Genomic DNA, 16,662 nt, shown 5'->3' on the forward strand with positions numbered 1-16,662 from the left:
TGAACCACTCCATTTTTCAAAAGGGCTTGAAATGCAGTTCTAGACATTTTCTCCACTGCTTTCGAAGAGAAGCAGCAAAAAAAAAAAAAAGACTGACAGACAGCCTTGGTCAGCATGACGGGAACGCGCTGATGACATCACGGCCGACATCTTCCACTGTACCAGACTATCCCCCCAGGTCAACGCAGTCTCTGGAAGATTACCACTGCACCTCACGCATTTACACAACAGCCATGCGAAGCCGCTTCGCAGCAAAGAGGAGACATCATGCACCCCCCCATTTCACTCCATTCCAATGCACAATCCAATACTGAAAGGAGAAGGAGGTGGCATCTTTAGTGGGTGGAACATTTGACATTCCACATAGAAAAGTGGGACAGTTGGTAGGAATGAAGGCTTCTTCCCAACTGCTTAGTTAAAAATGGACTGAAATTATTATCCCTTTCTTTGATTGGAGACCTCTCCGATCTGTAAAAAAGGGGCGTTGTTTATTGATAATGGAATGAGCAACAGAGACTGAGAGACCACCAATAAATCATTAAATAATGATCAATACCAGCATTAAATAAATTGAGTTAAACTTATCACATTTAATTAAACTGTACTGCCCAAAAAAGGAACTGTCGAACAAATTAAAGTGCAGTAACAAATAAATAAGTCACTGAGCCGAGCTGAGCTGAAACAACCACCACACCGAGCTGACATCTGCAACTAGCAACAAAGTAAGCTGCTTTCCTTTGTCTTGGTTATTTTCTTTCTTTCTTTTTTAAAAGCATATTATATACCATTTATATTTTTTAAAAGTATGACGCTCTATCCTAATTACATATGTATTCATACATCTTCAACTAAAATAGACTAAAAATCTAAAGTATGTAAATGTAGTGAGCACATATTCATATTTTTCACAGCCATTATAACTATTATCACTACACTCTCAAAGCACATATGTAATGTACATACTGTTTGTAATTTCACATTTGTTGACAGACATACCCAGTAATAATTTCAGAATTTCAGACTCTTCAATGATTACAAAAAAATCCATAATCATTTATTTGTTCTGCTGTGTAACAAATGTTGCAACAGCACTCATGTACTCCTTAAGAGCTTGTCAATCAATGCTGTGATACTAAAACTATTATACTACCGGAAATGCTATATATATATATATATATATATATATATATATATAGATACATATACATATATACACATACATGCAATACAGGACAACCATGTGATAACCGGTCCAATGTATTTTCTATGAACAGTTTCATCAATGCATTAAACTAGACACTGATGGTTAGTTAGAACTAACCATGAACATAGAGCTACTGGCATTACTTCTGAAGTGCAAATCACTTTATCTTCTTACAAAGCTATTCCAAGGAATACATTTCAAAACTGACTTTATTCTGTGAAACTGAAAAACACGGCATTTGGCAACATACTGTCCAATTTATATCTTTGGTCAATGTCAGTATCTTTTCTATATTTTCACAAATTCTTCTGTAGATTTTATCAAGAAATCACAATCAGTGGTCAAACACATGTGCAAATGAACTGATCAAATATTATGCTTTCACACACAAATTTACTCAATAACAACACTTACACTGTGCTATGAATGAACAGTGCAGCATTTGCACAGTATAAGCAGACCACATATATGAGCAAGGGAAGGATGGGCAAAGGATGAAGATCACTCATGCTTCTGCCCCCCCCCCCCCCTTACTTAAAGCGCTCTGCAGAGTGGAGCAGGTGAGGTCACTCGGCAGAGTAAACAGGGTCTGCCCCCCTCCCGCGGGCGCTCGGGGCACCATGGACAAAGTTCTTGTTGTGGAGGGATTTCTGGCGCTCCTCTGCCTCCCTGGAGCGCCCCCTGGGTGGGGACGTGCCGGACTTTGATCCCTTGTGAAGTCCCAGCGCTGGCTCTCCGGCGGTCCTCTGACATTTCTGGGAACCCGAGGCACCACCAGTTCTCACACAATATCGATTGTTGGGCCAAAAATGTTTCAGCTGGGTGTTATCAATGAAGGAGCAAACAAGATAGCGCGAGGGTTCTGGAGAGGCCCGCTTTCAGGGGCCTGGCTGGCAAATTGGGGTCGCTCGGGGTAAATCTGGGCAGCGGCGGGCACTCGAGAGAACACTTCAAGCCTGGAGGACGAGGGGGGAAAAAAAAAACCGAGAAGCGTTTCTTCGAGAACAAAATCCATCCGAGAGCTTTTATCTCCCTTGAATACGGACCTGGAGGGGACCATTTGAAACTGCTGGATTCATTCACCCGGCGCCCGTACTCACGGAGGAGAAAGGCTGGGGTTCGGAGAGAGGGAGGGAGGAAACTGAACAATGGCGGCCAGTGGTGCCGGATAAAGGATGGCATCTCTCTCCCGTGTCTGCTGCATTATGCTGCACCTTTAACCATGTCAGTCGGATCACAGGCAAAATCTTTCACGGGAGAATTTAAATACGAGGAGGCAGGGGTTGGGTTTTTTTTTTTTCTTCTTCTTGGTTTGGTTTTTGTTTGGTTGTTTGGTCGTACTGCTGAGGCTGCATTTAAAGAGGTCTGGTCTCAAATTAATTAAAAAGCCTATGCAGTCCCTTTTGTTTTGCAATTAAAATGTTCATTAATTCAGAAGATAAAAATGTACGCTTACGTTTACCAAATTTATAAACAGGAAAATAACATTTCCTTCTGATGTTAAAGTATGTTGTTCACAAGCAGGAAAGGTGGAGGTCTGACAGGGAGTGTTTGTTCTGTTCCAAGTTCACTTTGGACTGGCAGCCCACAAAACCTACTGGTCAAAAATTTAATTTCAATGGTACAGTACTTACATAAGAATGGACTTCAAAAGAATATTACAAAAGCCTCCTGTCGTAGGCAGAAAAAGAACTTCGCTGGTTTCACAATTAAAAAAACACCTCTTCTAAAATCCCAAATGTTTAAAATAGGATTAAAATGATAGTATTTGTTTTCTCTGGCTCTTTATGTATAATATGATATAAAAAGCCGATTTTCATTACACAGATCTTTAAAATCAATAGTTACAGCATGTTCTGCTCAGGAGAGGCCAGCCTGCTATCACACCATCCTCACCATTCAGCAGCGCGTTTTAGCTCTCGCAGAACTGGAAGATGACCTTTGACCTCGACGGACATGCGTGTCGATGTGCAGGAGTCTTATAAAGCGAGGATTAAATAAAAAGGGAAAAAGGAAGGGGGAGGGTAAAATGATTAAAACCCGGGATTCGCTGGCAGGAGAGGGTGAGATTTATCCCGTCACGGCCTTTTGACACTAAATTAAACTGTTGAGTCCATACCCTGTGCCAGCTAGTTATCTTTCCAGGCTAATTTAACACTATAATTTACGTTCCATATAAAATACATCCTGATTTGGCTCAGCCGAGGCAGTACATCATTCGCAGAGAGCGCTCCAGTTTCAGTGAAAAGGACAGAATTAGATCATATTCATGATGCAATTAAACACTTCAGTGGGAATCAATGTAAAACTGATGAGCCCTGAAAACAATGCATATGGTTGGGAACATTAGAACACATTACCTGCTCTCCGATCTCCAGAGCAGACGCAATTTAAAATCTCCCAACAGTTTCTGCTGCCATCGCCTCGCCTTCATAACGCCGAGTGATAATAAATGAATTTTTCACAAAATTATTCAACTACTAAATTGCCCATGGTAACTTGAATATCTGATGAAAGTGATCTGAATTATTAACCAGAGAAACTGTTTGTTCTCACCATGGGTATAATAATCACCCAGAATGTGGAGAGGGGAGAAGACAAAAAAGGTAAAGAAGGTTCTGTAATAAACATCACTGTTGATTTGTGGAAACGACGTCCAAAACCTGCAGATGACACCCCGGCCATACTGCGGCATTGGACCCGTTGCAAAAATGTGAAATGTGGTTTTCTGGTGAACGAGTGTTTATATTGCCGAACTAGTAATATTCTGGCTGCATACGGTATGAAAGTGGCCAAGTGCCATCATAGCACCAGTCTCTACCGATACACACACACACACAGAAACACACACAAATTAGCTTAGACACACAGAACACTGGGTTTTCTGTCTGTATGACCCCACACCTTCAGCCAGCCAGAGGAGAATGGGCTGCCTCTATTGAGTCTGGTTCCTCCCAAAGTTGCTTCCTACATTCCATTCAGGGAGTTTTTTCCTTGCCAAAATGCGGTATAGAAGTTAAATCTGATTGATTGATGGGTGGCCACAGTAGAGGCAAGTGGCACCACAGATGACTGATAAAATGAACATGTCTGTCCTGGCATCCTTGTGGTAAGTGTAGCTTTCACAAGCGCAAAACCAATGGCTCTCCTCTGCCTCCCCCCCATGTCCAGTAGTAAGAAATGAATGAAAATCAGACGGTTTGGGGGGTAAACCTGCACCAGTCTGAGACACCATGAATACTGTTCTCCTTGCGCAGTGGTAATTACTCCTAATGGTGCTTTAATCTGCCCATCATGCTGGAGGTGCCAGAGGAGGTCATGTTAAAGTGCTCCCAGCATCAGTGTGTCAAGGCAGGACTTGTGGGTGAGGTCCTTCAGCGCAGACCACTGTCACACTAATTTACCATAATGAAAAGGAGGTTGAAGGACACAAGGTCCCGTGGCAGAAATGCCTCCCATTACGTCAACATTTTTCAACATAATAACTAAAGAAAAGCAACAGTTACAAGAGGCAGAAGAAGAAAGGCATTTGAAAAGGAAAAAAAGACAAAGGGTAGAACACAGCGTGTACTGTCAGGGGCAAGTCATTTTAACCAGACATTCCTGATAAGTTTGAGGACTGACACTAATTTGGGATGTTGTGGCCATGGACGTTTTCCACAAGGACCTTTCCAAAGCAACTCAAACGAGGATTCCATAATCTACTTTTAGATATATAATAGAGTGTTTTCAGTAATGTCCCTTAAAAAAAAAAATCACTTAAAAAATAATTTTATATTCCCCATCTTGCCAGCCAATTTTTAATGCCCAATCAGAATTAGTAGGTCCGACCTATTACTGCAATGTTCTCTGGGACGTGGGGAGGCTGCATAGGAGCATACGCATACTCTAAAACATCTGCATTGAGCTGTAGCTGCTTTTCACACCAGACCGCCAGACGAGCCATTACTGCGCAAGAAACATTCCAACTGAAACCCTCCCTCTCGGCTGGCACTGGCATGAGCCAAATCATATTCTGGATGGTGGGGCATATCACTAGACTAAGACTATGCAGCTCAGCTAAAACACATCACCCAGAAGCCCCACAAATATGGCCTTTAACGGACTAAGATAGTGCACAACATTTTTTTCTGCGCTTTGATGTAAAATGGTGGTGACATTTAATGGAACTCTACTAGAACACACACCGACCTTCAACAATTCAATTCATCTCTACGTGACGTGAGCAACACAAAAATATTAACATTCTCGACAAAAATTCCTTCAATCTAAACATACACACACACATAAAACCCTTCTGTAAACCTCACATTTTAGTGACCAATACATCATAAATAAAAAATATATACCAAAACATTTGAATAGAATTTCTAATGCAGATAATGTCTCAGCATTAATGTGGTAATTGTATTTGGGAAAACATAACCTTTCGTCATTCCAAATTCTAAAAAGCCTACACCGCGAAAATAAAGGTGTAAATATTTTCATGCATTAAGCATTTACTATTTTAGGGACAGTAATTTACAATATGTGTAAATAAATATTCTCAAATACAATAGTTTTTCAACTTTAAAGGGGTAACTGAATTTAGGGCCAAAGTTCACACACATTAGCTTCAGTACATAAGGAGAATTTAAAGATGGTACAATTTAATCAGGAATGGACAAGCTATCACTTAAACATTTAAAGATAATTGATTCAACTGTTGAGCCCTTTAACTTTTTCACAGAATAAAATAAACATATTCATCGCACAAATGAATTCATTGACTCTTCCGAAATGATGAATCATTTATTTACGCTCAGTGAAGCACCTTTAACCGAACATGACACCTTCGCCAACCGCTCAGTTTCATGTTCACAACTGATCATCCTCAATGTGAAAAATGTGAATGTTCTTTTCTAGAAGAAATCACCACAGAAAACGTAACTGCACAGGCTAAGAATAATAAACAGAATTTATCTGAGCTTTATTAAAAAACAACAGGCACAGATGTAACGACGATTTTAAGTGCCACCTGAGGTAGACGTTTTATGCATTACCCAACTGTCTCCAGAGGGATGATCTCCTTCAGACATCGTTGTGTTTGAAGCGAAAGACACCTGTATTAGCTGGTGTGCCCGTACTGAGAACATGTCTTCCCATCACTATTGTGTGAAAGCTTGAGTGGGATGGAGGCAGCGGTTCATAAATACTACCCAATTTTTTCCAATTACAGCAGTTAGGGACATGGGATCCATGCTAATGCCAGAACAAACAAACAATACCTTTGTACCCTGAGCAATTTGCACTCAGTGCAGGAATCTGGCAGTCTCAGATTCAGCCAAGAGAGAACTTCTAGTCCTAGCCATGAATCTCTTATTTCTCTTTTTTTTGGGAAGGGGGGGGGGGGGGGGCCCAAGCATTCTCCCAGACTGTTTCCCTGGAAAAATAAAAGAAGAGGGAAAACAAATCACTCTCGAACCTGCTGTTGTTGTTACAAAGCCTGTCAATGCCTCTCCCCCACTTGCTCGCATCAATACAGAGAAGTGATGGCAGCTTGTTTTATGATTGCTTTTTATTTTCTTGGGTCTTTTCTCCCCCTTCATTTTCAGTCTAATCAGTCCAGCTGGCCCTAACAAAAGAGACATTGTCTCTTTAAGTGAAAGCGGCACTGTATCAATGCTTCTCTTCCGATTTCCCGGTTTATTAGCAGAGCGGCAGACCACTGTTTATACTGGTGGGCATTTCGTGTTTGCTAGAACAATTACAGTATGACAAATGGCCCATCAATGCCATCTATCAGGCGAGCTCTGACAGGAATCCTATACGCCGGGACGGCCATTCATTCCCGCGCCCCATCTCTGGGGTCCCATGCTTTAGTATCCATGACAACGCGCAAGCCACTTGGCGTGCTTGCCACTTCATGATGAGAGATGGGCATCCGCAAGCAGATCCCGAAATTAGCCTTTGACACCCCGCATTCCGCCGCACCCCGGCCCGCCAGGCCACCAAACGTCCCTGCCGCTCCAACACCACTGAGCTCCAACATTACCCCCCCTCCACCCCTACAAACCACCCCACCACCCACTGATTGGAACCCCAGCACCTCAGCACCTGCACCCCACCCACTGAAAAACCCGAGGGTGTGCATAATCAACACCACCCAGGCACGCTACCAACAGCCACACCAACCCTCCTGACTCAAAGATGACTTTATGGGCGGGGCCTGGAGAGTCGGAAGCAAGTTTCTATGACAAATGACGGGATGACTGGGAACCAAACATCTCACACGCTGCAGATTGTTTGAAAAACAACAGATTTAAATAATAATAACAAAAACAATATACCCTGTACCCTCCGCCGCCCACCCCAGACCCTCCGTTTTATTACATTTAAATGAGTTCTCCAAATTATTCACTGCAGAAAATGAGATTTACATTTCACTGAGTAGTTGTAGTTCACTATATTACATACAGGAATGCACCAGCCCTCTTCCCTCTGCGAGGGAGCAGCTGTTCATTAGACGTCACCTTTTGGGCTCATTGATATTGGAAACTCTGGGGTATTGGGCAGGGATCAAACTGCCTCAGTCTGCTCCTTACAGCAAAACGGATAACAGGATGGATTATTGCCACGATAAATGGTTCTGTTTATAGGGAGCCTTTTGTACTTTTTTTTTGAAAAACATCAACAAATAAATTGTGTTGCGTAAAATCCGTCTGCCGTCTAATGCCATCTGCCGTTCCGGTGTGAGACTGGAAAGAATGAGAAATGAAAAGGAGAACGGGAAAAGAAAAAAAACAGAAAAGGAGGTCAGGGAGGACTCTGAACGGCACGATTAAGGAGATCAATATTCTCGGGGTTCAGGAAGTAGGGCCCGGAGCGTTGGGAGGTTCCCTGCGTGACCTGTGGACTGAGCTGGTGCAGCCAGCGTAGGCAAGGAGAGGAACGTGGCAACATCCTGTGTGGGCGGAGCCAAAGCGCCATCGTCACCCCAATGTCAAGGCAAAGCACTATGGGAGGACCAGAGTGCGGAGAGACGGAATGTGTGGGGAGGCGGCCAATGGCTGAGGCCACAGATCTTGGCTGGGCCAACTGACCCACCTGTGCATGTGTGCGTGCATTGCGTGTGTGCGTGTCAATTGCATATATTTCTGGTTAGTACGGCATATTTGCTATCTCTTATCACAGACCCCTTGCTATCAGTTGACTTATTGTATTTACGAAACAGTGCCAGTATTGCTGTATGCAGTACACATCACTGTTTGTACAGTATCAGTTGTATGATTTTAATTGAACACATTATTCATATAAAGCACTTTGGGATCCTTACTGTAAAATTAAAAGTGTTATTATTATCATCATCATCATCATCATCATCATCAGTGGTTATAATAGTATAATCAGTATCATAATTATAATTAGAAGTACATGTATGTGCCTATATGAGTTGTGCAACACACCAGGAAGCAACCTGCAATTACAACCTGGAAGCCCAGTCTGAGGCATGAACACAAGATACCTGAGTGGCCAAAAGTGCAGTGCGAACGCACACGTGCGCGCACACACACACACACGCACACACACACACACACACACACACACACACACACACACACACCCACACCAAAATGAGTTCTTCCTGAAATTTCAGTTTTTTGGACTGTTAGTTAGATTCAAATACAATCTCGATCAGCATAATTAGGGCGAAATGCCTTCTGCTGTTCTACTTGCCACATAAAGACATTTTCTACATGAATAAATGTCAGTCTCAACAGTTCCTCACACAATATAACACATGGCACAGCAAACAATTCCCAGAGGGATTTTGCAGGGCTAAACCCGTCCTCAGCATTTTAAAGCTCTATCCCTCCCCCCCGCCCCCCCAACAATAATTTTCATGCGCGTCCTTTGAAGCCTCTCCCGTACCGCCAAGGAAGAACCAGAAGAAGAGAGACCGCCATAAATCAGACCCGCGTGTGACTTACAGTGTCAGGAGCGGAGGTTCGGGTTAGTGATAAATTCAATTTGGGAAAACATTTAAAAGCGGAGGACGCGCTTGGCGCTCAGAGGTGGTGCGTCAACAGCGGCGGCCCGGCGGCGCGGCCGACCTCGTCGATGCGGCGGCGTCTCACCGCCGCCCCTTAGAAGGCCGACAGTTTCGCCGAGCGGAGCGGTCCCCTAATTATCTCCCGACTTCGTCTAATTCAATCAACAGGATTTAGATCCGAGTCCAAAAAAAAACCAGCACCCTGGATCCCCTCGAGCTCCAAGAAGACAAAAAAAAAAAACGGGAAGAAGAGGAATAATACATCTGAGAGAATACAACTGAGCGCGGGACAGGAAAGATTAACTGCCAGTTACTTTTCAACTCAAATCCTGTCTGTAGCATTGATAAGTTGTGGGAAGGGGGGGGGCAGGCGAGACAGAATGCTATAATTTCCCCTCGCCTTGACTGATTCCCACTCCACTGAAATCACAGGGTTCTGCACACCAAAAGGACACCGAGGTTCAGCACTGTGATGATGGCACAAATGCCCCAGTGCTTTACATGGAGTCAGTCAATGTCAGCATGGGGCAAAATATCAATCCTTCTCCATAAATGATATTACAGTAGAATGCAGTGTGGGACAGAGAGAGACACGCACGTATGCACACGCACGCACACACACGCACATGCACACACGTATGCACACGCACGCACGCACATATGCACACGCACACACACACACACACGTACGCACATATGCACACACTCACATACACACACACACACAGCAGTGGGCTAGATAGAAAATCATGCAATGCAACCAAATTATTCAGAAATATGCTTCATGACTGGGAGGGAAAAAATTGTTACCTGGATGAAACAGCCCGCAATCCCAATTTCCACAACAACGAAAAAAGGGAAGGCATGAACGTATTTCTTTTTTTCATCCTATGCTGTGACTATAGACAGCCTCCCAACGCCCAGCCAAACTCCCCCCCCCCCCCCCCCCCGGCCTAAAAAAGAGAAAGTAAAACAGTCTCACGGCTGGAGAGTCCAACTGTCACTCCCTCTCCCCACGCTCTCTGAGTGGCAGAGGCCTTGATTTAAAGGTCATTAGGTTTTAATTGCATGCTAATTCCTTGTGGGCCGAAAAGCTGAAATGGAGAGGGAGAGCGGAGCTGTGGGAGAAGGACTTAAACCATTAGGGATTGGGGGGGAATAAAAAGGCAAAAAAAAAAAAAAAGAAAAAAAAAAGGAAAGAGTAGGAGGGAAAAAAAGAAAACCTCTTTCAGACCACCACCATCCCCCTCCATTCACCTCGTGTCTCATTCAAAGAGCCGCACATTATTAGATTTAATAAGCTCAAATAGCAGCAAGGCCCTGTCGTCATTATGAAGCCTTTACTTTCCCTCAGACTGCCAAATCTGTTTTGCACTAGCTACAGACTGCCAAACCCAACAATTGCAGATTAGTGAAGCACTTCTCCCATTTCAACAGAGGTTAATAAAAAGTGACAGGGCTAAGTCCGCTCTGATTAAGTATGCTGAAAGATATTATAGCAGTTTGTTACATCAGATCATTATTGGATTAAACATCACATACAACAATGAAATTTTAATTTTAATTTTCAGCATGCAGGGAAAATAGGCTTTGAGAGTGCACTTGTCAGAACAAAGGCAGCATTGTAATAACTTGGGTTTCTTTTCTCAGCTCCACCGCCATTCCTCTCCTTGAGCAACACAAATAAAGTAGCTGGAGAAGGAGAGAGGAGCCGCGGCCAACGCCAGTCTCCACGTCAGATTATTTTAATACGAGATCGGCGATTTCATCTGATTACAGAATGTTCTACTTCATTCATTCCTTTGTTTTTTTTTGGCTGACAGACTTCGCAGAGAGTTTCCACCACCCAACAGGTCCCAGTAAATCTTGGACCTTTGCTCATTATAATCATCAATAATAAAAAATATTACACATTGTCCTCAGATGTATGTAGTTGGAGGAGGTACGGCCACTTACAAAAGTCATATATATCAAAAGCTTAATTTGTGCGTGGACATTTTTGTAAATTGCTTACTTTTTACTAACACTGACCTTTTGATGAAAAACCCTGGTTGACTTGACCAATAGATTGACAAAAAAAATTGATCAGTCGAGGTCATTGATTGATGTGCTGATGAATTTATAGATTGTACAGTATTGACCCCTTCAGTGTTGGATTTATTGAATTATCGATTAGATTGATTGGATTGATTAGATTGATTTATTGATCGACCCACCAATTAGTCAATAGCCTCCACCATCATCAGCATACTTAGTCTGGAAAACTGCATAAATACGTGCATACTGCCCATGATAAACTGGCACAGCAGTATGCCCGTATAGAACAAACTACACACCTTAGACTGGGGACTCGCATCCCCCCCTGCAATTTCAGTCAGATTTTCTGCTTTACTGAGTTACTGCTAGTTTCCACCTCAGGAAAGACACACAAAAGAGGTGCAGCCGTGGCTCCTAAACAAATCTCGCTCGCTCACGGGCGTCGATTACCCCGGCATGTTCTGAACCGAGCTCCCGAAAATCTGCACGCACAACTCAATTTAGTCCAAAAAAGGTCTTCAACGTCTATTAACCATCCTTGGGCACAGAGAGACACAGGCGCGGGGACAGAGCACAATGCAGTTAATGTGACTGCCTGTGAGGCAAACAGGTTAACATCAAACGCAGGCATAATCATGAAATGTTAATACATCTCAGAGCCGGCTAATGATGTCTGTATTTCCCAAAGCATTCAGGGAAGTAAAGTGAAGGAGCAATTATTCCCCGTATTTTTCAAATTCAGGAAAATTACCCACCCCCACCTCCCGCTGTACTTTAATGCGGGGAGAGAATGGAAAGCCATCGGCCGCTTTCTCCTCCTCGGGTTCTTAAGAGAAAGGCACCGGGGCACCTCTGTGCTAATTCCAACGGCTCTCTGAAAAGCGCAGTCCACAAATTGAGTTATGCTCAAGCCCCAGATGCTGCAACACAAAACAACGGCGAATAAAGCAGGGCTGTGGGAGGGTCAAAAACACGGCGAATAAAGCGGGGCTGTGGGAGGGTCAAAAACACGGCGAATAAAGCAGGGCTGTGGGAGGGTCTTTCATTAAGGCACCTGCGGTTAGCGCAGCGAAACGCTCCGACTCCAGACCCCGCTGGTGCTATGGACTACGGCTGGACGCACAAAGGGGTCGCTCGTAACGGGCCGCAGTCTCACCCAAAGAGGGAGGGCTTCGGCTGGCAAGGCGCTTTCCACCTCATCGCTGAATGGTGAAGAATGTTTGGGCCTAAAATTGAAATTAGGCAATCCATACGGGGGGAAACTGTGAAAAATCGCACTTTTGCGCATAAAAATATAATACGTGTTCTCAGCAGCTATGGTTCAGAACAGTAATGTTCTCAGAGCTGGGAGTGTGTTGGGACGCCCCGAAACTCCATGTGAAAGTCCACCCCACCACCCCTTTCGGCACACGCTGCTCCTCTTCACCCTGCTCGGTCCTTTCCTGGTCAGGCTCCCCACCTGGAGAGTGCACAGAGCCAGGCAGTCCATTGTAAACACCGAGTCGGGGTCAAGACGTCACCCCGATAAACCGTTCTTCATCCTCGCAGCGCTATCCATTTTCCCATCCAATTTTTATAACCCCCCTGCTTTATTAGATGGGCAATCAGCTGTCGGCACAGGGGAAAAATATGGACTTCCTCCTCCGTTGTCACATGACTCCGATCAGCCCGGCGATCAGGCCTTCGCCATACAGGTATACCTGCAGTCACGGCAGGGATCCGAACTGGAGCTCAATTAGTGGCTCTCCTGGGGTATTCCCCCCTGTCCCATTACCTCCAATAAATCTTAATGCTTTATGATTAGGTACATAAAATGAGTCATACATCTGCACTGTAAATTAGAGCTTGTCAAGGCAGGCAGGCTGATTCCGGGCCCAGTATCTCCAGCTCGCTCTGCTTCCGCTGCCGGTCCACGGCTTTACGGAGAGAATAAGGCTGAGTTCTCACAGTTTCCTGTTATGCATGTTTTTACATGGCGGCCCTGCGTAGGCCGGCTCAAGCCCTCAGGCCACTCGCACCGATCCACAGGACGTGATAAAAACCCAGCAGCCCTGAGCTGGCCGCAATCCCACAATGCCCACCGATCATCACGCAGCATGACAGTTTGTGTGTGTGTGTGTGTGTGTGTGTGTGTGTATGTGTGTTGTGGCAAACGATGCCTTACAATTAAACAGCCAGTATAGAAAATAATGCTGTCCACACACTGTTAAGGCACACTCATATGAATGAGCCCCGCAGTACCGGATCGAACCCGGACCGTGCCAGTGCCGACTGGCTGGCGGCTCCATAGGGCAATGCACAATGGCTTCACCCAGGGTGTGGGAGGGTGCAGCCAGTTAGGGGTCCGCGTTTCTTCACTAGCTAGCAACCCCCCCCGGTTCATCGGGCACCAGTGGACTGCACATTACAGCCGCATATAAAAGGTCTTCCTCCAACTCCACTGTGTGAGCTTAGCTTTAGTGTGAGGTGCGAAAGGAAGCATGCTTGCAACACCACGTGTTCAGGAGGAGAACTCTAGGTGTCTACACTCTCTTGAATTGGCAGTAGGGCTCCTGGATGAAGGCGCCTTCAGCTGCAGACAATTGGCCATTCCAAATTATGGTGGGACTTGGACAAGTTCAAACCCACATTGGACACCTTTTTTTCATCTTTAAAAAAAAAAAAAAACTGACCAAAGTCAAAATGTAAATATCCTCATTTATTCTTTCAGCAACATTACACAAAGGTACAAATAACAAAAATGAAAGTTTTATATTTTTTTGCAAGAATAAATGAAGACACCTGCAATTTGGCTTTGTTCTTTGAGCAGTGCGTAGACAGCATTCTTTTCTCTTGACTAGTATCCAGTACCAGCTCCATGTACCATCACCTACTGAAGTATATCAGCAGGGCAGAGTCTTCCTCACGTTTTTCAGCTTAATACAATTCTCTAATATATCTTCATCAGCTCCTTCCTCATACCACAGCCAGCATCACTCTTTGGATTCCTCTTTGGAAGCCGTTATACAGAAATCTACCATACAATGTATCATTATTTCTGATAGACAAATAAGACACACCCTCTCCTAACAGTCTATTGTATTAACTTGAGAAGAAACTGAAAAGGGAACAGCATCCATACCTTCTCATTAGAGCAATGAAAAGCAATCCTGACCATGTGCTGAAATGCCCAAGACACCAAGCAAAGTAATTTAAGATGTACAGCGCCCCTGCGTGAGGCTAACTCTGCAGCAGTGGTCCGACGCTGCAAAATGCCCTGGCCGGGGGCATCTTTGGTGAAAGATGGCTCTCTATATATCAATAGAAAAGCAGCAAGGGAGACTTCCTTTTCAGCTGCTGCTAATAACTGCAGCCAGTTTGCCTGTCAATAATGTGCAAGCATCTTCAATGCTTAAAGCATATTCTAGAGATAAACAGGATTAAAATGGAAAGGAGGAGTACATAATATCAATTAACTATTTTTAAAATTTTTATTACGAAGTTCTAAACCTGCGGTGGTAGTTATGTTCAGAATCGTGTGGTGCTAGCCGCCGGCAGCACTGAGACCCTGGGGATGCACACGAGGGTTAAATGGTGAGACAGGAATGCACACACCTTCCTACAGATGACATCTGAGGAACAGGGAACAATACCAAACTTAGAGCCACCGCCACGCCTCATTTCCTCTGAACTTCTGCACAATGAGCCATCGATACGGCGAAATTAAAGCCTTAAATAAACCGCGAGCGAGCGACGCAGCCGTGCCCGCGCTGATGGGAACGGATGCACTCATCGTTTAAAACGCTGCAGCCTCCCGAGTGGCTCAGGCGGCTAAAGAGCCCGCCACGAGCGCAGGCTGGTTACGCGCAGTACAGCCGCAGGGATCAACCTGCCGCATCATCACAGGCATGGCGGGTTACCATGGCGTTGGTTCCTCCTAACCAAGGTGCAAGGCCATAATCAGCCATGATCACAGGCCATAATGAGCTGTATTCAGTGAGGGTCCTCGAACGGCACGGGATCCTGTAGCACTCCGCGGATCGTACTGTAACAGAACGGGCGATCACAGGCAAGCAGACCAGCATCGGCTGCAGTCGTCCTTGGGTCAGTGCGGGCGGAACGATGGTGGCTCAGAAGGCCAATTCCAAATTGGGAAAAAAAAAATGCTACTCCAACAACCCAAGAACAATCTTACTTGACTCGCATGCCCAATCTGAATGAGTTTCGACCTTCAACCTGGAAAGAAGAGGCCCCGCAAGCGAGCTGGGATCATAGGTTCAAATCCCCTCAACATTCAGCAATGCAGGATAGTGGGTAAGGAAGTTTTGTATAACCTAAAGGTTGCAGGTTTGATTCCTGGGTGGGACTCCGACGTTGTATCCGTGAGTAAGCTACTTAACCTGAATCTCTTCAGTATTCAGTATATATCCAACTGTACAAATGGATGCAATGTAATTGCTATGCTAACAGTTGTGTAAATTGCTCAGGATAAGAGCGTCTGCTAACTGGCAGCAATTTAATGTTTGACCCTGCAAAGTATGCGCATGTGTATAAGCAGAACTCCGCCCAACATAACCAAGGCTGAAATTAAACTGTTTCAGTTATTGTAATTTTTAAGGGCATGAATTCATTTTTATCTTCTACTACAACCATAGAAACATTTTAAGTGCATATGATCTGCTGGGACTAAATATATGGCAGCATGTTGCTACAGCTCATCTCCTTGTCACTTAAAAAGCATTACCGTAAAGTCCCAGAATTCGCCCCTCATTTCACAGTTCATTAAAACCCCCTATATATATAACAATAAACTACATAAATAAGTTAATAAATAAATATATTGTTATTTTTTTTTGCCAGATAGCAAGGTAGGCTGATTTATTACACCGGCTTGTAGAAAGTAGGACGCTTCGACAAGAGAGGGAAGTTCTAAAGAAAGCAAGAAAAAGCTTATTTGCTACAGGCACACAATCAGCTTCAAATTCAAAAGATAGGCCGGCCTCCAGAGAAGCATAATCAGAGCGCAAGGGAAAAAGAAAATGCTACTGGCAACATGGCGCCGAGATTCAAAAAACACGCTCCCCAGCGACCACGAAGAAAAGAAATCTAAAAGGCAAGACCAACCCCATGTCTTTATTCAAAGGCAATTCCTATATATAGGCCCCATCCCGAGAAAAATAAATAAATCAATTAATCGCTGTACAAAGCCAAACTCCACAAAGCCACTTAGGAATTTTATAATTAATTTTCTTTTTTTTTTTTTTAAGGGAACCGCGAAGCAGTCGGGTCTCCACTATCAAACCCCCGTGCGTCTCACGTGTGGTCATGAGTTTCAGTCCCGAGGTCCAGCAGTCCAGACCAACACAATGTGTGCAACACAGAAATATCTTTGAAATTTTACGTACTGATT

General features: G+C 44.3%; 1 protein-coding gene across 4 annotated transcripts in view; it reads right to left on the minus strand.

Moving 5' to 3' along the window:
* The window catches only part of cux2b (cut-like homeobox 2b), a 128,502-nt gene that overhangs the window by 87,254 nt on the left and 24,586 nt on the right, over positions 1 to 16,662 (minus strand). For 2 of the 4 annotated variants that reach the window (XM_035378510.1, XM_035378508.1), the window contains exon 1: positions 6,247 to 6,364. The exons of the other annotated variants lie outside the window; for them this stretch is intronic. In XM_035378510.1, coding sequence (XP_035234401.1) covers positions 6,247 to 6,339 — 93 coding nt within the window. In that variant the 5' untranslated portion in view covers positions 6,340 to 6,364. Of the gene's footprint in view, positions 1 to 6,246; positions 6,365 to 16,662 lie in introns of those variants that run through there. 4 annotated transcript variants of the gene reach the window in all.

The sequence above is a fragment of the Anguilla anguilla genome, chromosome 10 (genome assembly GCF_013347855.1).
Source record: "Anguilla anguilla isolate fAngAng1 chromosome 10, fAngAng1.pri, whole genome shotgun sequence".
NCBI lineage: Eukaryota > Metazoa > Chordata > Actinopteri > Anguilliformes > Anguillidae > Anguilla > Anguilla anguilla.